Source organism: Gallinula chloropus (genome assembly GCF_964237585.1).
Source record: "Gallinula chloropus genome assembly, chromosome: 23".
Lineage (NCBI taxonomy): Eukaryota > Metazoa > Chordata > Aves > Gruiformes > Rallidae > Gallinula > Gallinula chloropus.
Genome location: NC_140108.1, coordinates 2,031,052 through 2,045,752, shown reverse-complemented (window position 1 = coordinate 2,045,752; position 14,701 = coordinate 2,031,052). Strand labels below are relative to the sequence as shown.

The following is a 14,701-nucleotide window of genomic DNA, read 5'->3' as shown; positions in this document are numbered from 1 at the left end:
GCAGCCTTCTCTTCTCCAGGCTGAACCAGCCCAGCTCCCTCAGCCTCTCTTTGTAGGGCAGGTGCTCCAGCCCTCTGAGCATCCTTGTGGCTCCTCTGACCCCTCTCCACCAGTCCCACATCTTTCTTGTCCTGGGGCCCCAGCTCTGGACACAGGACTCCAGCTGGGGCCTCCCCAGGGCAGAGCAGAGAGGGACAATCCCCTCCCTGTCCCTGCTGCCACCCCTCTGCTGCTGGAGCCCAGGATACCATTGGCCTTGTGAGCTGCAAGAGCCATTGCTGGCTCATGTCAAGCTTCTCATCCACCAAAAGCAGCCAAAAGCAGCCTGGCTATTGCTCCTGCAAGCTCCTGTGCTGCCTTCAGGTGGATCTCATCTAGCCCCATAGACTTGTGTACATCTGGGTGCTGAAGCACCCTCACCCCTTCCCCTTGGATTAGGGGACTGTGTTATGCTCCCCACCCCTGTCTCCTGGCTCAGGGGGCTGGGTACTCAGGGAACAGCTGGTCTTGCTGGTAAAGACCGAGGCAAAGGCGGCATTCAGCCCCTCAGCCTTTCCCTCACCCTCTGTCACTGTGTTCCTGGTCCCATCTACCAGAGGACAGAGACTGTCCCAAGTCCTCTTTTTATTGCTAACGTATTGATAGAAGCTTTTGTTGTTGTCCCTACCAGCAGAGGCCAGGTGAAGTTCTAGTTGTACTTTTGCCCTCTGGATGTTTTTTCCCTGCACAGCCTCACTGCTTTCCTGTACCCCTCAGCAGCAGCCTGCCCTTTCTTCCAAAGGCCATAAACCCTCTTTTTCTCTCTAGATTGCAGCTCCAGCTCTGTTCAGCCAGGCTGGGTTTTTTTTTTCCCTGATGGCTTGTCTTCTGGCACATGGGGACAGCTTGATCCTGTGCCTTTAAAACTACCTTCCTGGAAAACATCTAGGCCTCCTGGACTCCTTTGCTGGCTCCCAAGGGAACTTTGTCAAGGAGAGCCCTGAAAAGACCAAAGTCTCCCCTCCTGAAGTCCAGGGTAGTGTGGTTCTGTTGACTGTCCTCTTTGCTTCTCTCAGGATTGAAAACTCTTACCATTTCATAGTCACTGTGCCCAAGGCGACCTCCAACCTTCACGTCCCCCACAAGACCTTCTTTGTTTACAAACCACAGTCCCAGCACAGCTCCTGCCCTAGTCAGCTCCCTCACCAGCTGCCTCAGGAGGTTATCCCCAACACCCTCCAGGAACCTCCTAGACTGTTGCCTCTCTGTTGTACTGTACTCCCAATAGGTAGCTGGCAGGTTAAGTCCCCTAAAAGGATATGGCACTTTGGATTTTGAGACTTCTCCTGGCTGTTCATAGTGTTTTGCCTGCCTCCTCATCCCCAGTGGGAGGCCTGTAACAGACTCTCACCATGCTATCTGCCATGTTGGCCCTTCCCTTGCTTTTCAGCCACAAACACTCAGCCCCATTGTCACCCTTGTTATATTCATGGCATTCATAACCCTCCCTGACATCAAGGCCACCCCACCACCTCTCCTTGCTTACCTATCCTTTCTGAAGAGTCTATAACCATCCATGGCAGCACTCCAGTTACATGAGTCATCCCACCACACTTCCATGATGGCAAATACATCAGTTTTCCTGCTGCTGGCTTCCAGCTCCTCCCATTTGAGCCCACGCTGCATGCATTAGTGTACAGGCACTTCAGTCAGCCTACTGGTCCCTCTGCTTTCCTAAGAGCAGCACCCTTGAGGTGTTTCACCAGTTTCCCCATTGACTCTGGAGAAACCTCTGGATCATCTCTGTAAGAGAAGCCCAACTCACACCAGAGCTCAACAAAGCCATGAAGTCTTAGTGCCACACTGATTTCTTGTGAGGCAGGAAGGCTGCAAGTCGAAAGGTTCTGGAGATTTCCAATCCAAGACCTTCCTCTGCCCAGCAGCCTTAGTTACCTGCCATGTAAAGGAGCTTTCACCCCTTTTTCCACCCCATTTTGTCATCACCACCAGCAATGTCCCAAATACCACACAGAATAAATGTTCCCTAAGTAATGTTCCCTAGGGTAATGCACGTTGCTCAAGATGCTACAGCCCTTCTTGCCCAAAGGACCTGTTCTGATGTACACTGCACACTTATTTAACAAAAGCTTTTTATTTACATTTCAGAATGTTAAAACAAAAAAGAAGAGAGGTGCCAGTTAGGGAATATTTTCAGGTGAATGTCAAGAGCCTGGATCTGGCCTGTAGAGAGACTGGAGCAGTGGGGAAACTGGCTGGAGTTGGAGCTGCAAAGAGCCAGCACAGGTCTAACCCCTGATGAAGGAACACTGAAACAAAGAAGAAACAGGTCTGAAATGCCAGCCAGCCATTCTCAACTCATCCTACAACAACAAGACTGTGTGGGGACACCGGGTGATGCTACAGCAATGTTCAAGTACGTGCTACTTGCTCCATGTCCTGGCTCACGTCAGCCCTGAGCCAGAGAACTCCAGAGTCCTCCCAGGTCTCCACACCAGGCATCTGCATCTACCTCTGAACATAAACCCAGCAGTGCCTGTTTCTCCTGGCTGATTTTGAAGGACTTTGACAAGTAACAGTCTGAAGTTGGGCAAGGTGGATGCTGTTCTTGTCTACAGACAAATGAGAGGCAGCAGGGACAGTTCCTAAGACCTGGCTGGGAAGTCAGGAGGGTAGCTGGAGATCATGGACTCCAAATGATCAATGATGCTGCTGAGGACAACCCTGAAGAGGACCTGACCCACCAGCATGGGTCAGGCTCTAAGAAAAGCTGATCAATAAGGTCACCCATATAGAGAGTCACAGGATCCCAGGGGTTGGAAGGGACCTGGAGAGCTCCTGGGGTCCAACCCCCTGCCAAAGCAGCTCCCCAGCTCATATTGCACAGGGCGGCGTCCAGACGGGGCTGGAATCTCTCCAGAGATGGAGACTCCACACCCCCTGGGCAGCCTGGCCCAGGGCTCCCTCACCCTCACTGGGGAAAAGTTCTTCCCCAGGTTGCTGTGGAACTTCCTGTGCTCCAACTTGCAGCCATTGCCCCTTGTCCTGTCCCCACAGACACTGAAAAGGGGCTGCCCATTTCCCCCTGCATCCCATCCTTCAGATATTGATAAACATTAATCAGGTCCCCCCTTAGTCTTCTCTTCTCAAGGCTGAGCAGCCCCAGCTCACTCAGCCTTTCCTCACAGGGGAGATGCTCCAGGCCCTTCATCATCCCCGTAGCCCCTCTGGACTCTCTCCAGGAGATCCCTGTCTTTTTTATCCCAGGGAGCCCAGAACTGGACACAACACTCCAGGTGGGGCCTGACCAGGGCAGAGCAGAGGGGGAGGATCCCCTCCTGTGACCTGCTGCCCACACTCCTCTTGATGCCCCCAGGATCCCATTGTCTCTCTCAGCCCCCAGGGCACACTGCTGGCTCATGGCCACCCTGTCATCTACCAGCACCCCCAGGTCCTTCTCCACAGAGCTCCTCTCCAGCAGGTCACCCCCAGCCTGTACTGACTCCAGCAGTTCTTCCTTCCCAGGTGCCAGACTCTCCACTTGCTTTTGTTGAACCTCATCTGGTTTCTCCCTGCCCAGCTCTCCAGCCTGTCCAGGTCTCTCTGGATGGCAGCATGAGTTTATGCCACCCTAAGGAGCAGTGCACTGAAAGAACCATTACACTCCCTGTTGTCACTTCATCAGTTGGGAGGAGCTCCCAAGAACCTGAAGCTCTGCAGAGCTCCAAGTCTTTTGTATGGGAGGTCAAAACCCATGGGCATTCTCTTCTGTCAGTGCCTGCCTGCTGAAACCCAAAATCCTGGCACCCAAAAGGCTAATACAGCAGGTTTTTGACAAGCTGCAGCCTGACACACTGAAATCCAGACAGATTTGTTTGAATGCTTCTGTTTCTTTACAGTGAAGTGGGTGGACAAACAGACACACAATCCTGTGCATCAGCCTATTGGTTTGCCCAAGCTGCAGCCTGAGTGACAGGATAATGCTGGAAACATCCCCCCTGGATGAGGACTGGGCTGTTTGCTCAAGGTACAGTAAGGATACCTAACATTACAATTCCTTGGCCCTGTGGATGCTCCACTCTCTGCAGCCATCGCAGAGTTCACCAACCTGGGGATGAAAGCAAAGCCTCCCATCCTCCCAGACCATCCAGGCAACACCAGCTGGATTCCTGCTGTCCTTCCCCTTTATCCACTGGTTTCTAAAGCCCCTCAGCCCCAAGGCAGCCTCACCCCATCCAAGGCACAGCTCCCACAGCCCCATCTTCCCCTTGATGGCAGCTGCAATATTTTATCCTTCTAGTGCTGCCTCTGGTGCTCATGTAGCTCTTCATCTCTGCTCTGCCCTGGGGAGGCCCCAGCTGGAGTCCTGTGTCCAGAGCTGGGGCTCCAGGACAAGAAAGATGTGGGACTGGTGGAGAGGGGTCAGAGGAGCCACAGAGATGATCAGAGGGCTGGAGCAGCTCCCCTATGGAGACAGGCTGAGGGAGCTGGGCTGGGTCAGCCTGGAGAAGAGAAGGCTGTGGGGGGACCTCATTGAAGCATCTTCTGGTGTTTCACTGAGCTCAGTCAGCTCTCTGCAGACTTGAATGAATGTGAAAATAAGTCAAGAGAAGAGTACTGAGCAGAGCAGCCCAGAGCTCGGTTGCTTTGGGTCCCTGTTGCAACTGAGACTTACCCCATTTCTGTTTCACTGCTTTACATCTCCCCACACTGAGAGATCACAACTGGCAGCTTGGGTTTGTTATTTGGCCCTGTAGGCACATTCTGGGGACAAACAAATAAACACACAATGGTAAATGTTATAAAAGCACAGTGAACCCAGGGAGTGACAGGTCCTGCTGATAAGGTGTCTGCAACACCAGGAACAGGGAAATCCAGACAGCTCTGAGCAACACAGAGGCACCACCATGTATTTTGGCAGCAGACCTGGCTGCAAGCTGGTGAATTCTCTCCATGCTTGGGAAACACTCTCAGTTGGGGATGCAGACAAAACCCTGATGCTTTGAAAAGGAGGGATGGAACAGAGTAAGAACTGCAGAGCTCCTGGCAAGGTACAGCAGGCATCACATCACTTGAGCCTCTTCAAAGTTCCTAATCACAGCCAGCACAAGCAAAGCAAATTTGTATTGGTACAGAAGGGGAATACAAGTGTGAGGGGCACAAAGCAGCCCCCATTCCAACCTCTCCTTCTGCTGGACTCAGCTGCTCTTTCCTGAGTCTCTTACTCCTTCCCTTGAACTGTGCAGCGATGCAGAGGGCAGGCCCAGCCCAGCCCTTCCAGCAGTGCTGCTGGCAGAGAGGGCTGACAGCACATGGATTATATCCTGTTCCTTGCACGTGACCTCCTCTCCTCACCAAACAGCTGTCAGCTCTGTGGCTGCCCCACTTTTTAGGTTCTCTGATGGCAAAGGCCCTTGTGGGCATTAACCCATGGATGTGCCATGAAGTCAGTGTGGGCTGGCTTGAAGAGCTGCCTGCTCTTTGTGGAATCTACTCATTGCCATGCCAATGTCACAACTACCCCCCAACTCCCCCTCTCCCCCCCCCTCCCCCAAGTGGATTTATCTTCAGCTCCTGGAATCCCATCAGAAGATTCACTTCATTTTTCTTATTAAACATGCTGATCCCAGCTGGGCAGAACTGATGATTCCACAGGCAGGGAATAATCCCAGGCAATGGCATGGAAGTGATCTGTGCTGGGCTCTTGTCTGAGCTGCTGATGGAACAGCTTTTCAATTCAGCTTCCTGAACAAATGCAGAACACTGCAAATAAAAGGCACCAGAGCACAATCCCAGCTCAAAGACCAACCAGCAACCACGAGTGTTTAGCATTTTCTAAAGCCAACCTACATGGCAGCTTTTGCCTCAACAGCTTTCCTGCTACTTTACAGTGGTGACAACCCATAATACCCAGTTATCACCACTGGGATTCCCTGGTATCTTGTAAACTGACAGCAGGGGGGGAACAGAACAACCCTTGCTAATCCTCCACAGGATTTTCCACTGTGGACACTCACAAAGGAATAGGTGAATTCAACTTACTTCAATTTTTCTCATGACCAACAGCCCATCAACGATTTTACCTGGAATGAGAACACACACCCACTTCAGTACAGCCAGTTTTCACCCCTCCCCAGCACATGTACAAGAATTTCTCTTCCTCCTGAGAAGCCCTGTGCAGTCTATAGCTATTGGGCACTTCAGTTTGTTACCCATCTCTAAACTGAGGGAGGAAACAATCCCTCTTAAAATACCATCCACATTCTGAACAGATTTAAGGGCATTTTCCCATCACAGGAGCAGAAGGGACATGGGTAGAAATCAAGGTTTTTGAGACCTACCTCCCCCAGCTGTGTGAACACAAACTGTGAGTTCATCCAACATGAACTAAGGTTGTGTTCATGTCCACACAACTTGTTTGTACAACACAGAATCCCAGACTGGTCTGGGTTGGAAGGGACCCCAAGGATCACAGAGCTCCAACCCCCTGCCACAGGCAGGGACACCAACCTCCAGGCCTGGAGCTACACAAGGTTGCCCAGGGCCCCATTCAACCTGGCCTTGAACACCTCCAGGGATGGGGAACCCACCCCCTCCATGGGCAGCCTGTTCCAGCCCCTCACCACTCTCTCTGCAAAGAACTTCCCCCTAATATCTAATTTAAACCTTCCCTCCTTCAGCTTCCCTCCATCCCCCTTGTCCTGCCAGTCTCTGCCCTTTAACAAGCTGATTCCCCTCCTGTTCCTCTGCTCCCTTCAGGGACTGGGAGGCTGCAGTGAGGTCCTCTACCTCACTATGAACACAACCTTAGGAATGATGCAAAACCAGCAATTATCAGTAACCATGTTACTTAAGCAGTAAGGAGAATATCAGTTTAAAGGCTGGTCTCCAAATCCCACAACTCCAAATCCCACAACTCAGGTGGCAGCATGTGGAGAGTCAGTAATTCTGTGAACCCATATTTGCTCCCCAAAAGCTGCTGAAAGCTCAGTTCTGCTCTCTGACAGTGGAGAAGAACAGTATCCCTTCACTCATCCCTCTGTCCCTTCAGCACTGGCCCAAGGACCTGTGTTGTACCACGATGCACTGATCCAGGAACTGATCCAGATTAACCTGGGGAAAAGCTGCTTCCTTTCTACTGTGACCCATCTCAGCACCTGGCTGCACAGACACCTCCCTGGCACAAGCAAAGCAGGGAGAGCAAGCAATGCAGAGCTGTTTCTTTGAGTGGCTGTGGCACAGGGAGCTGCCAGGCCAGACCTCTGCTGTGGGTACTCACCAAAAACAACGTGTTTTCCATCCAACCAGTCACATTTGGAGCACGTGATGAAGAACTGACAGCCGTTGGTACTGGGACCACTGTTGGCCTGGGGGGTTGAAAAGGGCAAAATAGGGAAAGGACAAATTAAGGCTGCTCAAAACTGCATCTCACACAGGCAGGAGCAGCTGCTCTAGGCCTAGCCTAGCTCATTTTTGCTACATAAACTAAAGGAAGCAAGACACAGAGCTGCAGGAGAATCCCTCATGCTGGGATGGGGCACAACCTGCACAAAAACCACACCATCAACTTCTTCTTTCATTCTACAAAGCACAGGGCTGTGCTGGAACCTGGGCTCAGGAGTGTGTCCCTGGAAACTTCAATGGGATGAGGTTTAACAAGGCCAAGTGCAGAGTGCTGCACATGGGACAGAACAACCCCGAGCAGCTACAGGCTGGGGGAGACTGGCTGGAGAGCTGTCAGGCAGAGAAGGACCTGGGGGTGTTGGGTGACTGCAGGCTGAATGTGAGCCAGCAGTGTGCCCAGGTGGCCAGGAAGGCCAATGGCATCCTGGCTTGTATCAGAAATAGTGTGGCCAGTAGCTCTGGGGAGGGGATTGTGCCCCTGTACTGGGCATTAGTGAGGCTGCACCTCGAGTGCTGGGTCCAGTTCTGGGCTCCTCACCATCAGAAGGACATTGAGGTCCTGGAGTGAGTCCAGAGAAGGGCAACCAGGCTGGGGAAGGGGCTGGAGGGCAAATCCTCTGAGGAGCAGCTGAGGGAGCTGGGGGTGTTGAGCCTGGAGAAGAGGAGGCTGAGGGGAGACCTTCTCCCCACCTCCCCTGCCCTGCCAGGAGGGTGCAGAGAGGTGGGCGATGGTCTCTTCAGCCAGGGGACAGGAGATGGGACAAGGGGCAATGGGCTCAAGCTGCCCCAGGGCAGGGTCAGCTCAGCTGGGAGGGAAAAGTTCTTCCCTGGCAGAGTTGTGGGGCTGTGGCACAGGCTGCCCAGGGAGGGGCTGAGTCACCTCCCCTGGGTGTGTTTAACAGAGGGGAGATGAGGTGCTCAGGGGTCTGGTTTAGCTTAGGATGGGAATGGTTGGACTTGATGATCTTAAAGGTCTTTTCCAACCTTGTGATCCTGTGAAAAAGGCTGAACTTTTTGGTGATGCCTACTCACTGCTGCAGTATTGTCCTGGGGAAAACTGAAAGCCAGGAAGCAGGGCAGTAGGGAAGAAAAAGCAGCTGATTTCTACTATCTGAAAGCTTTCCTGAGGGAACAACAAAGAGAATGTCTGCTCTGATGGCCACGATGGAAACAGTGGTGATCATACTGGCCCAGAATTCATAGATGTCATGCAGATGAGAAATTTAATTCACACACAAGTGCAACACCCAGAGCATTTGTGCTCTGCTAAGAAACCTTCTCTGCAATATTTAAGTCCATTTCATTTTTTTTTTCAAAGCTCTGCTGACAACCAGGAGACAGTACAGCAGGTTTCTGAGCTGAGAGGTGAACTGGGCAAGTTTAGCAGCTGTAGGACTACACAGGACATGGTCATATTGGATTTTTCCTTATTGTTAGCCAGCTTTGGAAGGATCCAGGTGGGACAGACCATGTTTTGACCCAGCAGAATGATTCCAGAGCTACACCACTAACAAAAAGCCAGCAATCCCAGCGCAGATCCCCTCTTCCACCCCACAGCACACTCAGCTGTGTCATGACACCTCTTTCCATACCACATTCTGGATGAGGAACTAATCCAAATGGTGATGCCCAAAGTGAGTGGCACTTAAGGGCAGGGCAGTGAAAGAACTAGGGCAGCAGCAGCTGGGCACAGGAACACCAAAGCACCAGCTCTACTTGCTTCCTGTGGCAGAAGTTGTTGTTTGTTCCTATCAGGACACGTGCAGCAGGAAGACTGGAAGAGTCAAGCTGCCCAAACAAAGCCTGGCCCAGCACCCCAAGAGTTGGAAAAGAAAGGATGCTGAAGGATCAGGACTTGTGTGTCACTCATTAACCCATGAGGAGCCTTCTGACTGGGAGGTCCAAAACAAAGGAGGTCTTGTATCCCACAGCAGATCTCTGTGGTCTGGCAAATAACTGAGGAAAAGGGCCCAGAAGAAGAACCAAAACCTCTTGAGTCTTATAATGGCATGATTATCATGTCATTCTTTCCTACTCACCATGGAGAGCAGCCCAGGGGCAGAGTGTTTCAGCTTGAAGTTTTCATCTGCAAAAGGACCTCGATATATACTGGCCACTCCAGTGCCGTCTCCCTGCGGGACAGCGACGCCCAGTCAGCCACAGCAAGTGCTACAGAAGCATCCCCTTCAAAAATTCAATCTAAAAAACCCCAAATCAGAGGCTGTACTGTCATTTCCACACTCACCAGCAGCAAAGTCAGACACTGGAGAGGCCCAGTGCTGGGTTCCTAACTGCACAGTGCATCTCCAACCCACAGAGATGCTGCCTTGCTGCAACCTGGCTCCTGTCACTGCCTTCCTATCAAACATGTGCAGCTCCACCCCTTTTCCTCTGCTTCTCTTCCTGCTCCTGCTCTTCATGCTTTACTTAAACCATCTGCTCTGAGACAGGCACATGTGCACTGCCTCAGTGCTCAGCCTGGCCCTTCTTGCTCCCCAAGTGGCTTTGTAAGAAATGTCATCTATAAATTGCAAATACTGCTGTAACCTGTAATGCCACAAGACTTAAAGCTGGATTAAAGGGAAGGAAGGTTTAAATTAGATATTAGGGGGAAGTTTTTTACAGAGAGAGTGGTGAGGGGCTGGAACATGCTGCCCAGAGAGGGAGTGGGTGCACCATCCTTGGGGGTGTTCAAGGCCAGGTTGGATGGGGCCCTGGGCAACCTTGTGTAGCTCCAGGCCTGGAGGTTGGTGTCCCTGCCTGTGGCAGGGGGTTGGAGCTCTGTGACCCTTGGGGTCCCTCCCAACCCAGGCCATTCTATGATTCTATGCCTGGGGAGCTTCTGTGGAAGGAATAAAACCCACTGAATAATAAATCTGACTCTGCATATAGGGCTACAGCTCAATACATCCTCACTGTGTAACTGGGCAGCATCCCAAGCAGCCAGTTCCTAATCAGCTGAGCCACCCACTGCATGGGTGGTTCTCTCAGGGACTTTCAAGTTTTGCAAAGTTTGTACCAAAATAAAGGAAAATCTCAAACTTTATCACCCTCACAGCATTTCAAAACACTTCCAAATGAACTCATTTGACTGGGTCCTCAGACAGGGAAGAGACCCCATGGTCCTCCAGCCTTCCTCAAGCATCCCTGGTTCACAGCCTGACCATCACCACGGCCACAAAGCCCCTTTGCCTTTGAGATGCTTCACTAACAATAAGTTAAATTTGATTTAAATTCACTCTTGCACCAGATAGTTGGCTCTGTCCTTAGGGTCTCTTTCCACAAAGAAATTTGCAGGGCTTCTTTGGGGTGGGGGGGGACAGGAGAAGGGGAAAGATGACAGGGTTCAAAAAAAGCCACTAGCTGTACTGCCACACTTCCTTTGGAGAGGAACTATGATGGGAAGGAGAAGGGATGTTCAGCCAAGGCTCCAGCTATGGTTTCAAGTACATTACAGTCTGTTGCAGTGAGATGGCAGCGATGCTATGAGGAAACCTCCAGTTACTATTGGGTACCTTGAAAGCACCAACAGATCCCAGTAATGAGCACAGGCCCTTGGAAACAGTTGCATTTTACACCAGGTAGGAAGAGTATGAAAGGAATAAAGGAGTACCTACGTTTACAAAGTCCCCTCCTTGGATCATGAAATCCTTTATTACCCTAAAGAAGTAAAACAACACTCAGTTCTCAGCTGAACGTCTCGAGAAGCGTAACAGGATAAAGAGGGGTCCTGCCTGGCAGCACCACAGAAGTTATCAGGGTCTGTGGTGTGCTGCAGTGGCAAAGACTTGTCACCATTAGGTCATCTGGGACCCATCACTGTCCAGGAAGGGATAGCAATGAGCTGACAGATGCCAAGACCTCTGACCTGGCACACCAGGGCCAGGGGATCCCTCCCAGCGAGCCCAGAGCACCCCCACATCCAAAGCTGGTATCAGCTGTGACCTACCAACCCCTCCCAGACCACGAATGCCTTTGGGGCAGGTCCCAAACCCACATTGTGCTCAGAGCTGCTATTTAAGCTCCTGAGGAGAAGCAGGTGGATTACCTGTGGAACGTGCTCCCTTTATAACCGATGGGGACGCCGTCCTTCCTGCATGGAAAAGAAACAGTCAACTCCCTGCTGATCCCAACACACACCCCTCCCAGCTCAGCCCTCCCCCAGTCACTGTCCTGATGCACAACTGAGCCCAGCAGCCCAGCTCTGGGCTGGGTGGCCAAGGGAAACCTGGAGTGGGGTCTATGACACAGCTCCCTCCAACACCCATCCTGCCATCCTCACGGGATCCGCTGCCATCGGCAGCACCAGCTGGTGGGATTTTCAGACAGGGCTTCTTAAAGCAACCTGAGCATGACCAGAGCCATGCACAAAGGGGAAACTCTGCCATCACCTCTGCAACCAGCCCAGCCCATCAGGCTTTCAGCAGAGCAAACGTGTGTCACTGGTGCAGTAAGAACAACTCCCAGCGGAGCCGCCTTCCTCCTCCTCCTCACCCACCCTGCTTCTCTGAGGAGGCCACTGAGAAGGACACTGTAACCCACTTACCTGAACTCACCCGTACAAAACTGCCTGGAAAACAAAGAAAGAGCAGAGTGTGGGCCATGCTTGCACTCTGAGGACACAGAGAGCAACAGGCAGCAAACACGCGCTGACTCTCAATGCAGGCTTCTCCTTACTGCACCCAGGGTATCCCCAGTGAAAGGGACACAGGCAGTAACTCCTCCCAACTCCCACTTCCAAACAGAGGGGAAGACCTTCTGCAGCTGAGGAGGTTGGGTGTTTAATATCAAGGTTGTGTGAGGCTGAACGTGGGGCAGACACTGTGTTCCAGAGAGACCAGCCCACACTTCTCTTGTGGAAATGCAAGTTCCTCCAGCCAGGGGCACAGAACTCCAACATTACATTAAGGTACCTCCTTATAAGTTCATCAAGCACATCAAAAGCTCCACAGAGGAGCAGAGAGGGACTGGAGCCCTTCCCCTTCCAGCCATATGGGGTCTCCTGAGGGACTGGGATGCTGCAAGGTCAAATCTTTGTGGGGATGGAGAGCAGCAAAGGAGGTGCAGCAGTTCAGTTTGGGAGGGGTGCAGGTGGTCACACTGCCACCAGAGCCATTGCCACAGAGCCTCTGCAGCCTGGGTCCAGGCAGTGCTGCAGGAACGTCTGCTGCACCTTACCTGAAGTTCTCTGCTGTTTTGGGTACCACATCAGCAAAGAGCTCAATCTTCATGCGGCCCACCTCCTGCAGACACGGTCCTCAGGTGAGACTTCTGAGCCCCAGTCACAACCACCAGCCTCCCCCAGCCCCTCTGGGGAACAACCACAGACACCAGTCCTGCTGCACACCCCCAGCCCTGCCACCCTGCACAGCCCCCTAAGCCCCTGGCTGCACCCCCCTCCTGCTGCACCCTCCCAGCATGTTGTCACCCTCCTGCAAACTCCCCCTGTCCCCCCCACACCCCCTCCCCGGGCACCCAGCACTTACAGCCCCAGTTAACCCCTGCGGGCCCAGCCATCGCAGCCCTGACGAGCCCGTCCTGCAGAGCCCTGCGGCCCCCCCGCTGTGCTCCCCTGCACCACCGACTTTGCCTTCCTTCCCTTCCCATCCTTCCCTTCCCTTCCCTTCCCTTCCTTCCTATTCCTTCCCTCTCCTCCCATCCCTTTCTATCCTTTCCCTTCCCTCCCATCCATCCCATCCCATCCCATCCCATGCCTTCCTTCCCATATCTTTCCTTCCCTTCCCATCCCTTCCCTTTCCATCCCTCCCCTCCCCTCCCATCCCTTTCTTTCCTTTCCCTTCCCTCCCATCCTTCCTATCCCATCCCCTCCTTCCCATACCTTTCCTTTCCTTCCCTTCCATCCCTTTCTATCCTTTACCTTCCCTCCGATTCTTCCCATCCCTTCCTTCCCATATCTTTCCTTCCCCTCCCATCCCATCCCACCCCCTCCTTCCCATACCTTCCCTTCCCTCCCATCCCTTTCTATCCTTTCCCTTCCCTCCCATCCCGTCCCTTCCTTCCCATACCTTTCCTTCCCTTTCTATCCCTTCCCTTCCCTTCCATCCCATCCCATCCCATCCCATCCCATCCCATCCCATCCCATCCCATCCCATCCCATCCCATCCCATCCCACCCTATTCCTTCGTCCTCTCCCCTCCCGGTGCACCCGGCAGTCCCGATGAAGGCCGGGCCAGGCCAGGCCAGGCCAGGCCAGGCCGGCCCGGCCCCGGGGCGCCGCCAGCCCATTCCCACCTGCCCGCCGATGGTGACATCGAAGAAGACCACGGGGTTGTTGGGGTTGGCAGCCAGAGCCGACATGGCAGCGCCCGCGCCCGCCAGCGGAAGAGACGACACAGGGCGGGCGGCGCCGGAAGCGGGGCGGGGCGGGGCGGCCGCCCGCGGCAGCTCCCGGCCTGTGGCGCCAGGAGGCGGCAGCGGGCAGGGGACGCCTCAGCCTGGCTGCGGGAGGCGGCGCCGGCCCCGGGTGCCCCGTACCCGGCGGCAGCTCCGGTGCCCCCGGGAGCGAAGCGCTTCTCCGCAGGCCGCTGCCCGGCGCTCAGGCCCTGCGGGGAGAGCCCGGCCCTGCGGCCCCGCACGGCTCCCGCCCCTCGGCGCCTTCCCGGGGAGCTCGCCGGGGCTGTTCAGCTCGGGGAGCAGCGGCCGCGGCGCCGGGGCTGCTCAGCACGGCACCGGGGGGCCGCTCAGAGGCCTGGCAGAAACCCAGGCCGGTGACCTCCATCCTCATCCCCTGCCCGCCGGGGTAGTCACTCCGTGTAGGGAGCCGCTGGGTGCTCAGGCAGGACCAGCCGTGCTGGCTGTCCTGAGCTGCCTCCAGTCCTGGGCTGGAAAAGACCTCTAAGATTATCCAGTCCAACCATTCCCATCCTGTGCTGACCCACATCCCTGAGCACCTCATCTCCCCTCTGTTAAACACACCCAGGGGGTGACTCAGCCCCTCCCTGGGCAGCCTGTGCCACAGCCCCACAGCTCTGACAGGGAAGAACTTTTCCCTCCCATCTGCTCTGACCCTGCCCTGGGGCAGCTTGAGCCCATTGCCCCTTGTCCCATCTCCTGTCCCCTGGCTGAAGAGACCATCCCCCACCTCTCTGCACCCTCCTGGCAGGGCAGGGGAGGTGGTGAGAAGGTCTCCCCTCAGCCTCCTCTTCTCCAGGCTCAACACCCCCAGCTCCCTCAGCTGCCCCTCAGAGGATTTGCCCTCCAGCCCCTTCCCCAGCCTGGTTGCCCTTCTCTGGACTCACTCCAGGACCTCAATGTCCTTCTGATGGTGAGGAGCCCAGAA

The 14,701-nt window shown here is 54.0% G+C and overlaps 1 protein-coding gene across 1 annotated transcript; it reads right to left on the bottom strand.

Annotated features, from left to right (window-relative positions):
• Nucleotides 1–2,118: 2,118 nt before the first annotated feature.
• Nucleotides 2,119–13,756, bottom strand: PPIH (peptidylprolyl isomerase H). The gene is made up of 10 exons (XM_084274621.1): nucleotides 13,654–13,756; nucleotides 12,580–12,644; nucleotides 11,948–11,971; nucleotides 11,450–11,494; nucleotides 11,019–11,061; nucleotides 9,441–9,533; nucleotides 7,277–7,364; nucleotides 6,040–6,080; nucleotides 4,673–4,761; nucleotides 2,119–2,306 (listed from the first exon to the last, which is right to left on the bottom strand). The coding sequence occupies exons 1-9, from the start codon at nucleotides 13,717–13,719 to the stop codon at nucleotides 4,693–4,695; spliced, it is 534 nt and encodes a 177-aa protein (XP_084130747.1). The 5' UTR covers nucleotides 13,720–13,756; the 3' UTR covers nucleotides 2,119–2,306; nucleotides 4,673–4,692.
• Nucleotides 13,757–14,701: the final 945 nt, after the last annotated feature.

Coding starts and splice junctions, on each gene's coding strand:
- PPIH (XM_084274621.1), bottom strand. CDS start 13,719: ATGTCGGCTCTGGCTGCCAACCCCAACAACCCCGTGGTCTTCTTCGAT. Junction 7,365..9,440: donor CCCCTGGGCTGCTCTCCATG/GTGAGTAGGAAA, acceptor TCAACCCCCCAG/GCCAACAGTGGTCCCAGTAC. Junction 6,081..7,276: donor TGGAAAACACGTTGTTTTTG/GTGAGTACCCAC, acceptor TTCTCATTCCAG/GTAAAATCGTTGATGGGCTG.